The 15,249-nt window shown below is 41.5% G+C and overlaps 1 protein-coding gene across 1 annotated transcript in view; it reads left to right on the top strand.

Moving 5' to 3' along the window:
• Positions 1 to 15,249, top strand: part of b4galnt4a (beta-1,4-N-acetyl-galactosaminyltransferase 4a) — a 450,051-nt gene that overhangs the window by 136,053 nt on the left and 298,749 nt on the right. The window contains exon 2 of the mRNA XM_021564073.3: positions 8,454 to 8,566. Coding sequence (XP_021419748.3) covers positions 8,454 to 8,566 — 113 coding nt within the window. The remainder of the gene's footprint in view (positions 1 to 8,453; positions 8,567 to 15,249) is intronic.

The following is a 15,249-nucleotide window of genomic DNA, read 5'->3' as shown; positions in this document are numbered from 1 at the left end:
TTTTAGAACCGTGGGACAGGAACAGATTAGGCTGTCTGGAACTGCAGTGTGTAATATCGGAGTGCTTTTTTATTCTGCCATTGGTTCCCATGGTGATGGGCCTGCTGGTGTAGCACACACTCGATTGACTCCCATTAACCTGCCGGTCGGACCTTAATGATTTCATTAGAATCGTCATGGTGGGGCATAGCATGGTGAGGAGGGGAGGCCCAGTCGCAGGAGAGGGACTGGGTCAGCCACTTCTCTCTCAGCAATTATCTTGGAGCTAGCGGTTTGACTTGCCCCCTGCCCCGTTATGTCATCAGCCATGATCACGCTTGCACTATCCCACTGGGTACAGATGTCCGTTCAACATCTAGTTTTGATTTACATTTGGTTGAGTTGTCAAGTCACTTGAATTCAATGTGAAAGCAACAAAATATTTCACCATGTCATTGGATTTTGGTTAAAATGTGAAATGCCCTTATGTTGATGACTTTTTGCATATCCTATCAGGTTTCCACGTTGATTCAACATCATCACATATATTTTGGGGTGAAATGACGTGAAAACAACGTTGATTCAACCAGTTTTTGCCCAGTGGGATAGTGCTACTTGGAAAAGGAATTTTCTTTAGGGCTGTTGTATTTATACAGATACAAATCCTAATTTGTGATACGAGCATATCCCTCACATTTTCATGACGATGGACATCAATTATTAATACAAAACTCCAAGTAGCCCGTGTCGTGTTTCTCAAGGATTCAGCCTGTGTGGATTAAAGTTTGGATGTGAGTGTCCTTGTTTTATGGAGCTTGTGCATATCTTGGTTTGGATTAAACCAGTTTAAACTAGTTAGTCTGTGGAATCCCATTCCGGTTGCTTTTTCTCTCATTGTGGGATTTGTCCCACAAACCTCTGCATCCTCCCCGTCGGGGAGCCTGTCCTAGCATTATTCACGACTCAAGTCTTAATTTAACTTCACTACTTCTTTCCCAGATAACTAGATACGGCACCGCTCTTTAGAACTCGGAGACAGTTCTCACTCCAGGTCCCTGAGGGAGTGTCGATTATGATGTTAGAAGAGAATGTTCCTCTGAAAATGATCAGAATGCGTTTATCCAAATGAAAATGTTGTTAAATGTACTGTAGGCGGAAAGCGTTCCACTTGCGTCACATTTCACCCGTCAAGGAACATCCCTCTGCAGTTTTGGGAATGAGGCCGGGCTCTTTGTGTAATTTTTGTGATGGAACGCTTTCGGAACACTCCAACACACAAAACTGGATGCACAGATGTTAGATCTAAATGTTGGAGCAACGTTCTTCAAACCTGGTCCTGGAGCCCACCCAGTACTAACCCACCTGAATGCAACCAATCAAGGGCTTGATGATTCATTCATTAGTTCAATCCGTGTGTTAAGTAGCACGAGGCTGGAATAAAGACCTGCACACAGTGCATCCTCTCCTTTCATCCCTCCCTTTCCATGGAGAGACAATGCCCCTCATATTTTGCAATCATGTTATTCCATCCCAAAGGATTTTACTAATCCGGTCAAACCGACAACCCAATTCTTTACTGGTTCTTGTTTCGGTACGGATGATGCTCTTAATCTCTCATCTCTATTTATGGAGGTTGTTAAGTAAAGCTCAGTTTGGGCACGTACTGTACAGTGCAGTCCAATGATTAATTCCTTCAGTAAATCAAACACTTAGCATCACCAGCCTCTGTGTGAATGCCTAGTTTGAGAATGGGGCAAGGTCTTTGAATCCCAAAGCTTCGGCTGCTGCGTGGTGGATTTTAGGATTACAAGCCCTATCTGTTGTTCACCTTTCTTTCTGCAGTCTCAGATGCTATCTGAAGTATACATTTGCTTCGCATCAAGACGTTTGGGAGATCTGTGTGTCAGAGTCTCCGTTCACTCATACATATTTGAAGATCAGGGTTTGGTTACATAAGGGAGGTGGATGAGAAATGCACCTCTATAGTTTGTTCTTTGTTAATGTATGCTGTAGTTCATTAACTATGAACTTTATCCTTGAAGTCACGGTGAGACTTTCTTTGCAGTACAAAGCCTTATGTTCAAGATGTATCAGTTTACAAGTCCTTGTAATACATTATTTATGTAATCTACAGATGTTTTGTAAGAATTTTCAACAAGATATTACAAAACCCTGGTGTTTTGCATCTAAAGGTCAATGTGCCGTATACAGTGCCTTCGGAAAGTATCCAGACTTTGTTCCACATTTTGTTACGTTACAGCCTTATTCTAAAATGGATTAAATAAACAAAAATCCTCAGGCATCTACACACAATGTAGTGCCTTGCGGTCCGAGGCCGAGCAGTTGCCATACGAGGCAGTGATGCAACCACTCAGGATGCTCTCGATGGTGCAGCTGTAGACCTTTTTGAGGATCTGAGGACCCATGCCAAATTCAGTCTCCTGAGGGGGAATAGGCTTTGTCGTACCCTCTTCACGACTGTCTTGGTGTGTTTGGACCATAATAGTTTGTTGGTGATGTGGACACCAAGGAACTTGAAGCTCTCAACCTGCTCCACTACAGCCCTTTGGTGGGAATGGGGGCGTGTTCTGTCCTCCTCTTCCTGTAGTTCACAATCATCTCCTTTGTCTTGATCACTTTGAGGGAGAGGTTGTTATCCTGGCACCACATGGCCAGGTCTCTGACCTCCTCCCTATAGGCTGTCTCATCATTGTCGGTGATCAGGCTGTTGTGTCGTCGGCAAACTTAATGATGGTGTAGGAGTCGTGACTGACCATGCAGTTACGAGTGAACAGGGAGTACAGGAGGGGACTGAGCATGCACCCCTAAGGGGCCCCCGTGTTGAAGGTCAGCGTGGCAGATGTGTTGTTACCTACCCTTACCACCTGAGGATGGCCCGTCAGGAAGTCCAGGATCCAGCAGAGGGAGGTGTTTAGTCCCAGGGTTCTTAGCTTACTGATGAGCTTTGAGGGCACTATAGTGTTGAACACTGAGCTGCAGTCAAAGAATATCATTCTCACATAGGTGTTCCCTTTGTCCAGGTAGGAAAGGACAGTATGCAGATCAATAGAGATCTGTGGATCTTTTGGGGCGGGCGGTATGCAAATTGAGTGGGTCTAGGGTTTCTGTGATAATGGTGTTGACATGAGCCATGATCAGCCTTTCAATGCGCTTCATGGCTACAGGTAGGTTACCTTTGTGTTCTTGTGCAATAGAGATCTGTGGATCTTTTGGGGTGGTATGCAAATTGGAGTGGGTCTAGGGTTTCTGGGATAATGGTGTTGACGTGAGCCATGGCCTTTCAAAGCACTTCATGACTACAGGCAGGTTACCTTTGTGTTCTTGGGCGCAGGGACTATGGTGGTCTGCTTGAAACATGTTGGTATTACAGACTCAGTCAGGGACAGGTTGAAAATATTAGTGAAGACACTTGCCAGTTGGTCAGCGCATGCTTGAAGAACACGTACTGGTAATCCGTCTGACCCTGCGGCCTTGTGAATGTTGACCTGTTTAAAGTTCTTACTCACATCGGCTACGGAGAGCGTTATCACACAGTCATTCAGAACAGCTGATGCTCTCATATGCATGCTTCAGTGTTGCTTGCCTCGAAGTGAGCATAGAAGTCATTTAGCTTGTCTGGTAGGCTCGTGTCACTGGGCAGCTCACGGCTGTGCTTTCTTTTGTAGTCTTTAATAGTTTGCAAGCCATGCCACATTCGAAGAGCATTGGAGCCAGTGTAGTACGATTCAATCTTAGTCCTGTATTAACGGTTTGCCTGTTTGATGGTTCGTCGGATGGGATTTCTTATAAGCTTCAGTGCCTTAGACCGCTGCACCACTCGGGAGCCCAAAGGGTTTTGGCCAGTATGTCTTGTCTGTTTAATGAACAAAATAATGAACCATTGATTTCATTCATTTGGATGTAACATAATGAAACTCAAACTATGCTATTCTATTATTTTGAAAATACATTTTATTTTATTAGTGTTATAAATTCATAGTGGATTTTAGTTCTGATGGTGTATAGTCACTGGATTTAGTAAAATGGACTCCCACCCACATCTGCACATGACTACTACCACTCTTAACCGGCATGCGCATGGGAGGTATAAAAAGTGTATGCAGGCAAGAATGTGGTAAAAAAAGAAAAATACAGGCAAAATACCATGAATCCTAAGTGAAAAATCTCTTTCCCTCTCTCTCTCTCTCTCTCTCTCTCTCTCTCATGCAAGAAAAGATGGGTGAGTCGTAATACACTCCCCCCCCACTCCATCTCTCCTCCCTGGTGCTCAGGCGTCCCTACATAAACCCCAGTCAGCCACTCATTCAGCGTTTAGAGGACGTATTGGAAAACCATTACCTCAATTTATGCTTTATGGCTGCTTTCTCTCCACGCATGCTCCCATTTAATCACTGCCGCGCCTTCTGCTAGCTCACACACTCAGCCAGTGCGTGTGTGTGTTTTTGTTTGTGTGAAAGAGGAATACAATATTTTGTATTTTGCACACAGCATTTAGGAATTATTTTATTGCTACTGAGTAAGTGTGATAAGAGTTTGAGTATATGTGCATTTGTGTGAGTGTGTGTGTGTACGTGCATGCATGCGTGTGTGTGTGTGTATATGAGTGTGTGTGTGAGTGTGCCAATCTACTCTGTGTGCAGTGATGAGCCACTTTCACAGTAATTGCATTGTGGGACCACAAAAAGTTATCCTCAGATTTTTATGATGGAGTCGATGACCCAGGCGCCACCCTTTTATTATACCCCTCTCCAAACCTTGGCAATGTTATGCATTTCTGAACAGGCACCTGAATAAGACCCTATATAGTGCAATACAAATAAAAGGAGATTGAACTGAATAGGATATAGATGGCATTTTATGTGAACTCCACCTGAAGATATAGTGAAACACATTGAGGCCTGTCCAGTAACTGGTATCTGCAAATAACTAAAGCCTTCATATAGTGTTAAAAACCCTGTTACTGATTGGAATTGAATTGGGTTCGTACATCTTCCATTGTGTTTGTCTGGTGTTTTTTTCAGGAAGAATGGAGAGATGGGGATCATAATGGTTCCCCTGTGATATGGTGACACACACATGTATACACACTGCCGCACAATCACGCACACATACAAACATACACACAAACAAATAATAATGCACCTTTCAAAGGTATCAGAAATGCATCAAAACACAACGATGTTGACGTAAGGACCCGTGCCAACTAATATCAACACTAAGTTTAAAAAATATTGACTTGTGCCTTATAATAATTCATAGAGGTAATGGTAGACCTACCAATGAGTGATTTTACTGATATACATTTTGTTTATTCATTATTAAGTGATTATAACTCGTAGTTTCGTTACCAAATTGGTAATGGTATTAACAAGAAATCAAATAGAATTACTAAAATTGAATGGCTAAAATGGGAAATCATAATAGTCACAAACCACAATTGGGTCACCTGCTACGGTCCTCGCATCCACTGGCATATTGTTATGTTCAGCTCATAACTATATTATTTGTCTTTGTGTTGTCTGCTAGTCAAACCAAGAGTGATAACAGCCTGAGTCTGGAAAACACTCCCTCTTCCCCCTCCCCCACTCTCTCTCTCGCTGCCTCTATCTCTCGCTCTCCAGTTATTGCCACCTCTCCCAGATCTTACTGACACCTACCCATGAGCCTCCTCTCTTTCCATTTACTGTAACCAGCATCTTCACCCACTCAGCACCGAATGACTCCGGACGTCCATGGACTTTGAAAAGTAGTTGAAATTTGGTCAGTCCACCCTGGCCTTGATGTTAACGTCCACAGACGGACCGGACTGGACCAAATCTGTACCTATCATAGACATACACTACCGTTCAAAAGTTTGGGGTCATTTAGAAATCTCCTCGTTTTCGAAAGAAAAGCACATTTTTGCCCATTAAAATCAAATCAAAGTTTATTTGTCACGTGCGCCGAATACAACAGGTATTACAGCTAAATGCTTACTTACAGGCTCGAGCCAATAGTGTAAAAAAGTGCAAAAAAGGTATTAGGTGAACAATAGGTAGGTAAAGAAATAAAACAGCAGTAAAAAGAATATGGCCGGTGTCAGTAAACGTCGGCAAAAAAGCGTACATAATTTGTTTCCAGGAGCAAAGTTACAGTCACCAACGCTCTGGTTAACACGAAAACTGTCTAACCAGCTCTGCTAGAGTGGTCTCATTTGTGTCTGGAAGTAGCTAGCAAGCTAGCCAACGTTAGCTTGGGTGCTTGACTGTCGTTGTAAGGCCAGAACGCTCAAATCAACCCTACTCCTCGGCCCCGAACGTCCAGTGTGTGCTCCGAGTGTGAAACAGTCTGAATTTACAAACTGACGATCTGACAACGCTCTGAATTTATGAGCGTCACATTGTACAGCGCCATATTTTCTGTTCCATCCTGACGGAAACCCAGAGGGTTTTTCATTTTTCATGGAATAGAAACACAATAATATTAATCAAATTAATTAAGCAAGTACCAGTCAAAAGTTTGGACACACCTACTCATTCCACAATATTTATTTATTTTTACAATTTTCTACATTGTTTATTTTCTATAGAATAATAGTGAAGATAACTATGAAATAACATCGGTCTCCCGCGTGCCCCACATTCTGTAGTACAAACATGGCCTGCTCTCCCTTATGTAAGGAATTAGGCAATTTCCCATGTTTACTACAGTATGTATTGTAGCCGAATAAACACATTTCGTTAATAAAATCATGATAAAACAAATACTCAAATTTAAAATTGCAGATGATGATTTAGATATGGATCCATAACAAATTACTATGGGAATAAATATCACTGATTTACAGAAAATTGGAACAAAGTTCTCATGAAGACTAGCAATTTAGAATCCTCCAATCCTGTACGCTACTCCCGGCCGTCACTTTGTACAGCTCCATATTTTCCATTCTATCCTAATGGAAACCCTGATTTTTTTGGAATAGAAACACCATAATATTAATCAAATTAATTAAGCCAAATTTCTTCAAGTCAATCCCATATACTATGTTATTACAAAAAAGGTTTTAAATTCTCTAGTTATGACAATACAGAATATTATCAAATGCTTCTCAAATATGCCCTCTGGTGGTCAAACTAGCAATAACTTGCAGTAACAGAAAAAATGGCTGACAATTTAATGACGTGCCACAGAATTCTGCGGCAGCACGCAAGGTGTGCCGCAGCATGACACAACTTTTAAAGGAGAAACCACTGTATGTAGACTACGTGTGCCATTTTTAGATTAATGTAGTTCTGTCCTTGAACTGTTCTTGTCTATTAATCTTCTGTATTATGTCATTATGCCTTGTTTCATTTGTGAACGCCAGGAAGAGTAGCTGCTGCTTTCACAACAGCTAATGGGGATCCTAATAAAATACCAAGTATAGTACATTACAATACTGTACAGTGAGTAGAGCACTGTAGAGTATAGTACAATACGGTACAGTATGTTGTATGGTACTCTATTGTACTGAATTATACGCTACTTTACTGTACTTTACTCTACTGCACTTTATTGAACTTTGCTGTGCTGCACTGTGATGTCCAAAGTTGTGAAACATGAGGAGAATGACATTCCATGTCCATATCTCACAGTGCCAGGTCATAGATGACACACGGTTCTTTCTGCAGACATCTTTGAATTTTAATTCGGATGTGATATTTCGTTTTTGGAAAACATTGTCGCATAAAAACCTGAGGGAGATTTTACTATAATTCAGTCAGCGAAGTTTGCATCTGCACAGTTCTTCCACTAGATACGTTTTTTTTGTAAAAGTTTTAGTGGAAATTGTTAAAAGTAGTTATTTTGCGTAGAGTATTGTTAGTTACACTTTGAAGTAAATAGTTTTATTTGGCATACATTTTAAAGAAAGAAAACGGTGTCAAAGTATAATTCCGTTACCGTAGACTTGCCCTGGGTTTAAATCCTGGTCTCCCTTGGCCAACCCAGCAGTCATCATCACACCAAAAAGCTCCCGTAATTCATCTGCAGCATGACAGAGGCCCAGCCTTCTCTGTTCCTCACAAGATAAACCTCTCCTTCTCTCCCTCTCCTTTTTGTCCCTATTTTTTATCTCTCTCTTTCCCTCCTTTTTCTCTCTTCCTCAGCTGGCTGCTGTTTCTCTCTCTCTCACTTATTGTGTAAGATATTTGACATTATATTTGCCACTTGTGATGATGAGGATGATGAGGATGGCACCAATGATAATGACTACTGATGATGAATGTTATACTGACGATGATGATGGCGGTGGTGGTGATGATGACAATGATAATAATGACACTGCTAACGATAGAGAGGATGATGTAATGATGGGGATGATTATGATGATACTACTAATTACAATGATGTTGCTGCCAAAGATGATGGCAATGATGATGATGATGATGATGAAGGCTCTCCCTCTGACCCTGCTGTCTCTGTGTTGCCTCCAGATGGGGAGAGGCAGTTGGAGGGGACAGACACCAGCCGCAAGAGGGACTCTCGCTCCTCAGCCGACCACCACAAGACAGAGGACACCAGCGACAGTCACGAGGACGATGCTCGGGTGAGTCCATGACTCTCTCTCTACTCTCACTCTCCGTTTTTTTCTATATCATATATTATTTACCTCTCTCATTTACTGTACGTAGTCTGTTGAGGTGACATAGGGTCATAATATTTGGGTATGGTTAGCTGTTTTTGGTGCTTTGTAAGGAGAGGGACTGAGTACGGGCTTTGGCCAATGTATAGGTGTTTTCCGTCCACTTCCGTCATTTCAGATTTGAACTCCATAGCCTCAACTTGCTAGCTAGCTATAGCACCCAATATTTGCTGTTGGTTTTCGAGATGGCTATACATATAGTGGACAACATGCCTTTCTCTCGTTCTCCCTCTCTCTTGTTTGTTCTTATTCCTCTTACTCTCAGTCTTAGAATAGTAGTCAAATGCCCTGTGGGCAGTATGTTAGTTATGAATAAGATACTATAAGTCCTATTGCTGAGCTCTAGGCTGACTATTACATCAGATCCTCATCATCATAGATCACCATGTACAATGCACTTACTCTTTTGACTCATTACATTACACTGCTGATGCTGTTTATTATCTATCCTGTTGCCTACTCACGTTACCCCTGCTTATATGTATATACACTACCGTTCAAAAGTTTGGGGTCACTTAGAAATGTCCTTGTTTTTGAAAGAAAAGCACATTTTTTGTGCATTAAAATCAAATCAAATTAATCAGAAATACAGTGTAGACATTGTTAATGTTGTAAATGACTATTGTAGTTGTTAACAGCAGATTTGTTTATGGAATATCTACATAGGTGTACAGAGGCCCATTATCAGCAACCATCACTCCTGTGTTCCAATGGCATGTTGTGTTAGCTAATTCAAGTTCCTAATTTTAAAAGGCTAATTTATCATTAGAAAACCCTCTCGCAATTATGTTAGCACAGCTGAAAACTGTTGTGCTAGTTAAAGAAGCAATAAAACTGACTTTCTTTAGACTAGTTGATTATCTGTAGCATCAGCATTTGTGGGTTTGATTACAGGCTCAAAATGGCCAGAAATAAATACCTTTCTTCTGAAACTCGTTAGTCTATTCTTGTTCTGAGAAATGAAGGCTATTCCATGCGTGAAATTGCCAAGAAACTGAAGATATGGTACAACGCTGTGTACTTCTCCCTTCACAGAACAGCACAAACTGTCTCTAACCAGAATAGAAAGAGGAGTGAGAGGCCCCGGTACACAACTGAGCAAGAGGACAAGTACATTAGAGTGTCTAGTTTGAGAAACAGACCCCTCTCAAGTCCTCAACAAATTGACAACTAGAATGCCAAAGGTCTGCAAGGCTGTAATTGCTGCAAATGGAGGATTATTTGACGAAAGCAAAGTTTGAAGGACACAATTATTATTTCAATTAAAAATCTTTATTTATAACCTTGTCAACTTCTTGACTATATTGCCTATTAATTTTGCAACTCATTTCATGTGTGTTTTCAGGGAAAACAAGGACATTTCTAAGTGACCCAACATTTTTGAACGGGAGTGTATCTACCTCAATTACCTTGTACCTCTGCACATCGACTCGGTACAGGTACCCTGTGTATATAGCCAAGTTATTGTTACTCATTTGTGTATTTATTCCTCTTGTTATTATTTTTTCTATATTTCACTGTTAGTTTACACCTGTTTTTTACGAAAGCATGTGACAAATACAATTTGACACACCCCATCTCTCCTCTCCGTCTCAAACACTACATCTCGCTCTCCCTATCTATTTCTTAAAACTGTAATAGTCTGAGCCCCTCAAAAAGTATAGTGTTGACATGTTTAGGGAGCGACTTGGTAAAGTTGACTAATCACCTGTGCTGACTAGTGTGAGCATTGATGGACCCTGGGAGGCTTTCAAGAGTAGGTTCCTCTGGACAAATCTTCTGGATTGTTAACACTGTGGGTCCCATTAGACAAGTTAGAGTAAAGCAGAGATCCAACCCTTGGTTTAATCATGAAATCACTGAAGCCATTGAATCAAGGAACAAGGCCTTTAAGAAATATATCCTTGTCTCGTCGCGCACTAGCGACTCCTGTGGCGGGCTGGGCGCAGTGCACGTCGACCAGGTCACTAGGTGTACGGTGTTTCCTCCAACACATTGGTGCGGCTGGCTTCCGGGTTGGATGTGCATTGTGTCAAAAAGCAGTGCGGCTTGGTTGGGTTGTGTTTCGGAGGACGCATGGCTCTCGACCTTTGCCTCTCCCGAGTCCGTGCGGGAGTTGCAGCGATGAGACAAGACTGTAACTTCTACCAATTGGATACCACGAAATTGGGGAGAAAAAAAGGGGTAATTTTTTAATATAAAAAAAAGAACCTCTCTCTCGATCAAGGTACATTTCCAAAGGATATGAAAATGGCCAGTCAATCCTTTGCACCAGAAGGGGAGTAGGCCCGTCCCTGGGAACTACAGGCCAGTTTCTATCCTCAGTGTCATGACCAAGATATTGGAGAGAGTGTTTCATGTGCAGCTCTCATGTTTGAATTTCAGTCAGGGTTCAGAAAATCATAATCTACTGACTCATGCCCCCTATACTTAAATGACCACATAAGGAAGGAGATTGATAATAGTAACTTATGTGGAATTGTGCTGCTTGACCTCCAGAAGGCTTTTGATACAGTTAATCGTAGCATCCTACTTGCCAAGCTAGAGGCTCTGGGATTGGGCAGTACCACTCTTGAATGGGGTAAGTCCTACTTGTTGGGCGGGAACAAGTGGTTCATGTAAATGATTTGCCTTCCAGAGGCTAAACCCATAAGCTGTGGCGTGCTATGAAGGATGCTTGCTCATGTCACTTGTTTCTTTATGGAGATGACTCTGCACTTCTGTTGTCTCACAAAAACCAAACCACACTGGAGAGTATAATGAGTGCAGAGCTCACTAACATCAATGCATGGCTCATAGACAACAAGCTATCTCTGCACCTCAGGAAAACAGAAGCAATTATGTTCGGGTACAAAATGAAAGTAAGTCCAAAAGGGTACAGCTACCAAGAGAGGTACTCACAGCCCCAAAACAACAGTTACTTACTTGGAATGTACACTAGATGGAAAACTGGAAGGGGTGTACACTAGATGGTTTAGTCCATTGTCTAGCTAGATAGTTATTGTCATGAACTGAAGTTCGATTTCAGTAGAACAACAAGTGGCTAAATCAATCTAGTCATTGTTTTCAGGCTAGTTGCGTTGGTGCTAGCTAGGTACCAAGCTAAAGCTAGCTCGACCAAAAGCTGCTAAAAACATCTATTTTATTTCACGAGGCAAGTCAGTTAAGAACAAATTCTTATTTACAAATCAAATCAAATCAAATTTTATTTGTCACATACACATGGTTAGCAGATGTTAATGCGAGTGTAGCGAAATGCTTGTGCTTCTAGTTCCAACAATGCAGTAATAACAAGTAATCTAACTAACAATTCCAAAACTACTGTCTTGTACACAGTGTAAGGGGATAAAGAATATGTACATAAGGATATATGAATGAGTGATGGTACAGAGCAGCATAGGCAAGATACAGTAGATGGTATCGAGTACAGTATGTACAAATGAGATGAGTATGTAAACAAAGTGGCATAGTACAAAGTGGCTAGTGGTACATGTATTACATAAGGATACCGTCGATGATATAGAGTACAGTATATACGTATGCATATGAGATGAATAATGTAGGGTAAGTAACATTTATATAAGGTAGCATTGTTTAAAGTGGCTAGTGATATATTTACATAATTTCCCATCAATTCCCATTATTAAAGTGGCTGGAGTTGAGTCAGTGTCAGTGTGTTGGCAGCAGCCACTCAGTGTTAGTGGTGGCTGTTTAACAGTCTGATGGCCTTGAGATAGAAGCTGTTTTTCAGTCTCTCGGTCCCAGCTTTGATGCACCTGTACTGACCTCGCCTACCGGGAAACAGTGGGTTAACTGCCTTGTTCAGGGGTAGAGCGACAGGTTTTTACCTTATCAGATCCAGGAACCTTTCAGGTATTGGCCCAATGCTCTAACCACTAGGCTACCTGCCGCCCCTACCGGTATCAAATCAAGTCACATGCTTTGTAACAACAGGTGTGGACTAACAGCGAAATTAAATACTTATGGCCCTTATCAACAATGCAGAGAGATAGATAATAGAAAGTAAAACACATAATAACAAAAGTAATAATAGATACACAATGAGTAATGATAACTGATATACAGTGCCTTGCGAAAGTATTCGGCCCCCTTGAACTTTGCGACCTTTTGCCACATTTCAGGCTTCAAACATAAAGATATAAAACTGTATTTTTTTGTGAAGAATCAACAACAAGTGGGACACAATCATGAAGTGGAACGACATTTATTGGATATTTCAAACTTTTTTAACAAATCAAAAACTGAAAAATTGGGCGTGCAAAATTATTCAGCCCCCTTAAGTTAATACTTTGTAGCGCCACCTTTTGCTGCGATTACAGCTGTAAGTCGCTTGGGGTATGTCTCTATCAGTTTTGCACATCGAGAGACTGACATTTTTTCCCATTCCTCCTTGCAAAACAGCTCGAGCTCAGTGAGGTTGGATGGAGAGCATTTGTGAACAGCAGTTTTCAGTTCTTTCCACAGATTCTCAATTGGATTCAGGTCTGGACTTTGACTTGGCCATTCTAACACCTGGATATGTTTATTTTTGAACCATTCCATTGTAGATTTTGCTTTATGTTTTGCATCATTGTCTTGTTGGAAGACAAATCTCCGTCCCAGTCTCAGGTCTTTTGCAGACTCCATCAGGTTTTCTTCCAGAATGGTCCTGTATTTGGCTCCATCCATCTTCCCATCAATTTTAACCATCTTCCCTGTCCCTGCTGAAGAAAAGCAGGCCCAAACCATGATGCTGCCACCACCATGTTTGACAGTGGGGATGGTGTGTTCAGCTGTGTTGCTTTTACACCAAACATAACGTTTTGCATTGTTGACAAAAAGTTCAATTTTGGTTTCATCTGACCAGAGCACCTTCTTCCACATGTTTGGTGTGTCTCCCAGGTGGCTTGTGGCAAACTTTAAACTACACTTTTTATGGATATCTTTAAGAAATGGCTTTCTTCTTGCCACTTCCATAAAGGCCAGATTTGTGCAATATACGACTGATTGTTGTCCTATGGACAGAGTCTCCCACCTCAGCTGTAGATCGCTGCAGTTCATCCAGAGTGATCATGGGCCTCTTGGCTGCATCTCTGATCAGTCTTCTCCTTGTATGAGCTGAAAGTTTAGAGGGACGGCCAGGTCTTTGTAGATTTGCAGTGGTCTGATACTCCTTCCATTTCAATATTATCGCTTGCACAGTGCTCCTTGGGATGTTTAAAGCTTGGGAAATCTTTTTGTATCCAAATCCGGCTTTAAACTTCTTCACAACAATATCTCGGACCTGCCTGGTGTGTTCCTTGTTCTTCATGATGCTCTCTGCGCTTTTAACGGACCTCTGAGACTATCACAGTGCAGGTGCATTTATACGGAGACTTGATTACACACAGGTGGATTTTATTTATCATCATTAGTCATTTAGGTCAACATTGGATCATTCAGAGATCCTCACTGAACATCTGGAGAGAGTTTGCTGCATTGAAAGTAAAGGGGCTGAATAATTTTGTAATAATAATTAATTTAATAACTGCACCATGATCAAAGGGATATTCAATGTCTGTTGTTTTTTACCCATCTACCAATATACAGTGGGGAGAACAAGTATTTGATACACTGCCGATTTTGCAGGTTTTCCTACTTATGTATATGTAGAGGTACACTTCAACTGTGAGAGATGGAATCTAAAACAAAAATACAGAAAATCACATTGTATGATTTTTAAGTAATTAATTTGCATTTTATTGCATGACATAAGTATTTGATCACCTACCAACCAGTAAGACCTGTTAGTTTTTCTTTAAGAAGCCCTCCTGTTCTCCACTCATTACCTGTATTAACTGCACCTATTTGAACTCGTTACCTGTATAAAAGACACCTGTCCACACACTCAATCAAACAGACTCCAACCTCTCCACAATGGCCAAGACCAGAGAGCTGTTCATGTATTTAACCCTCTGCTTCCCCCATGTTTTTGTGCGTGATAGTTTCGATGTTCATTTCGGTTGATGATGGCTGGTTCTTCGATGGGTGCTGTTTTTCACCCGTGCGTAATATTCACCGTTCGTATTTGGTCAAGTGTACTTGTTTACCTTGTGCCTTTATTTTTGAGTAAAGTACTTTGCTCACTCATTTTGTTCTCCTGCACCTGACTTCATGCACCAGCTACACTCACCTTCTGACACACTCTCTCTCTCTCTCTCTCTCTATCTCTCTCTCTGAAGGGTATGCATTAATGCAGAATGATGCTGTGGTGGATTACATACCATACACGTTAAATCATGAGTCTGTGATGAAGCACACAGCCTACACCTCCCTTTGGGTATCTATGCTCCTCTCAGGTTTCTCACTCAGGGCAGGTAGAGCTCATTAGCTCAGTGGAGTGACTGACTGATGTGCCTCTATAGCCTTAGGCTCCATACAGAGGTACTAGACTTTATCCACTTCTGAGAGCTCTCTTGTATCAAGTATCACACCTACCTTACGTCAGCTCTTTCTCACTCCCTCTCTCTCCATCTCCCCTTCTGTCTCTCCCCTCCTTCTTTCTTTTTTTTCTCTCTGCCTCTCCTTCTTTCTCTTTCTCTCTCCCA

This window comes from Oncorhynchus mykiss, chromosome 2 (genome assembly GCF_057628025.1).
Source record: "Oncorhynchus mykiss isolate SJ-2025 chromosome 2, ASM5762802v1, whole genome shotgun sequence".
Lineage (NCBI taxonomy): Eukaryota > Metazoa > Chordata > Actinopteri > Salmoniformes > Salmonidae > Oncorhynchus > Oncorhynchus mykiss.
The sequence above is the reverse complement of the archived record's forward strand: the minus strand, read 5'-3'. Positions and strand labels throughout refer to the sequence as shown.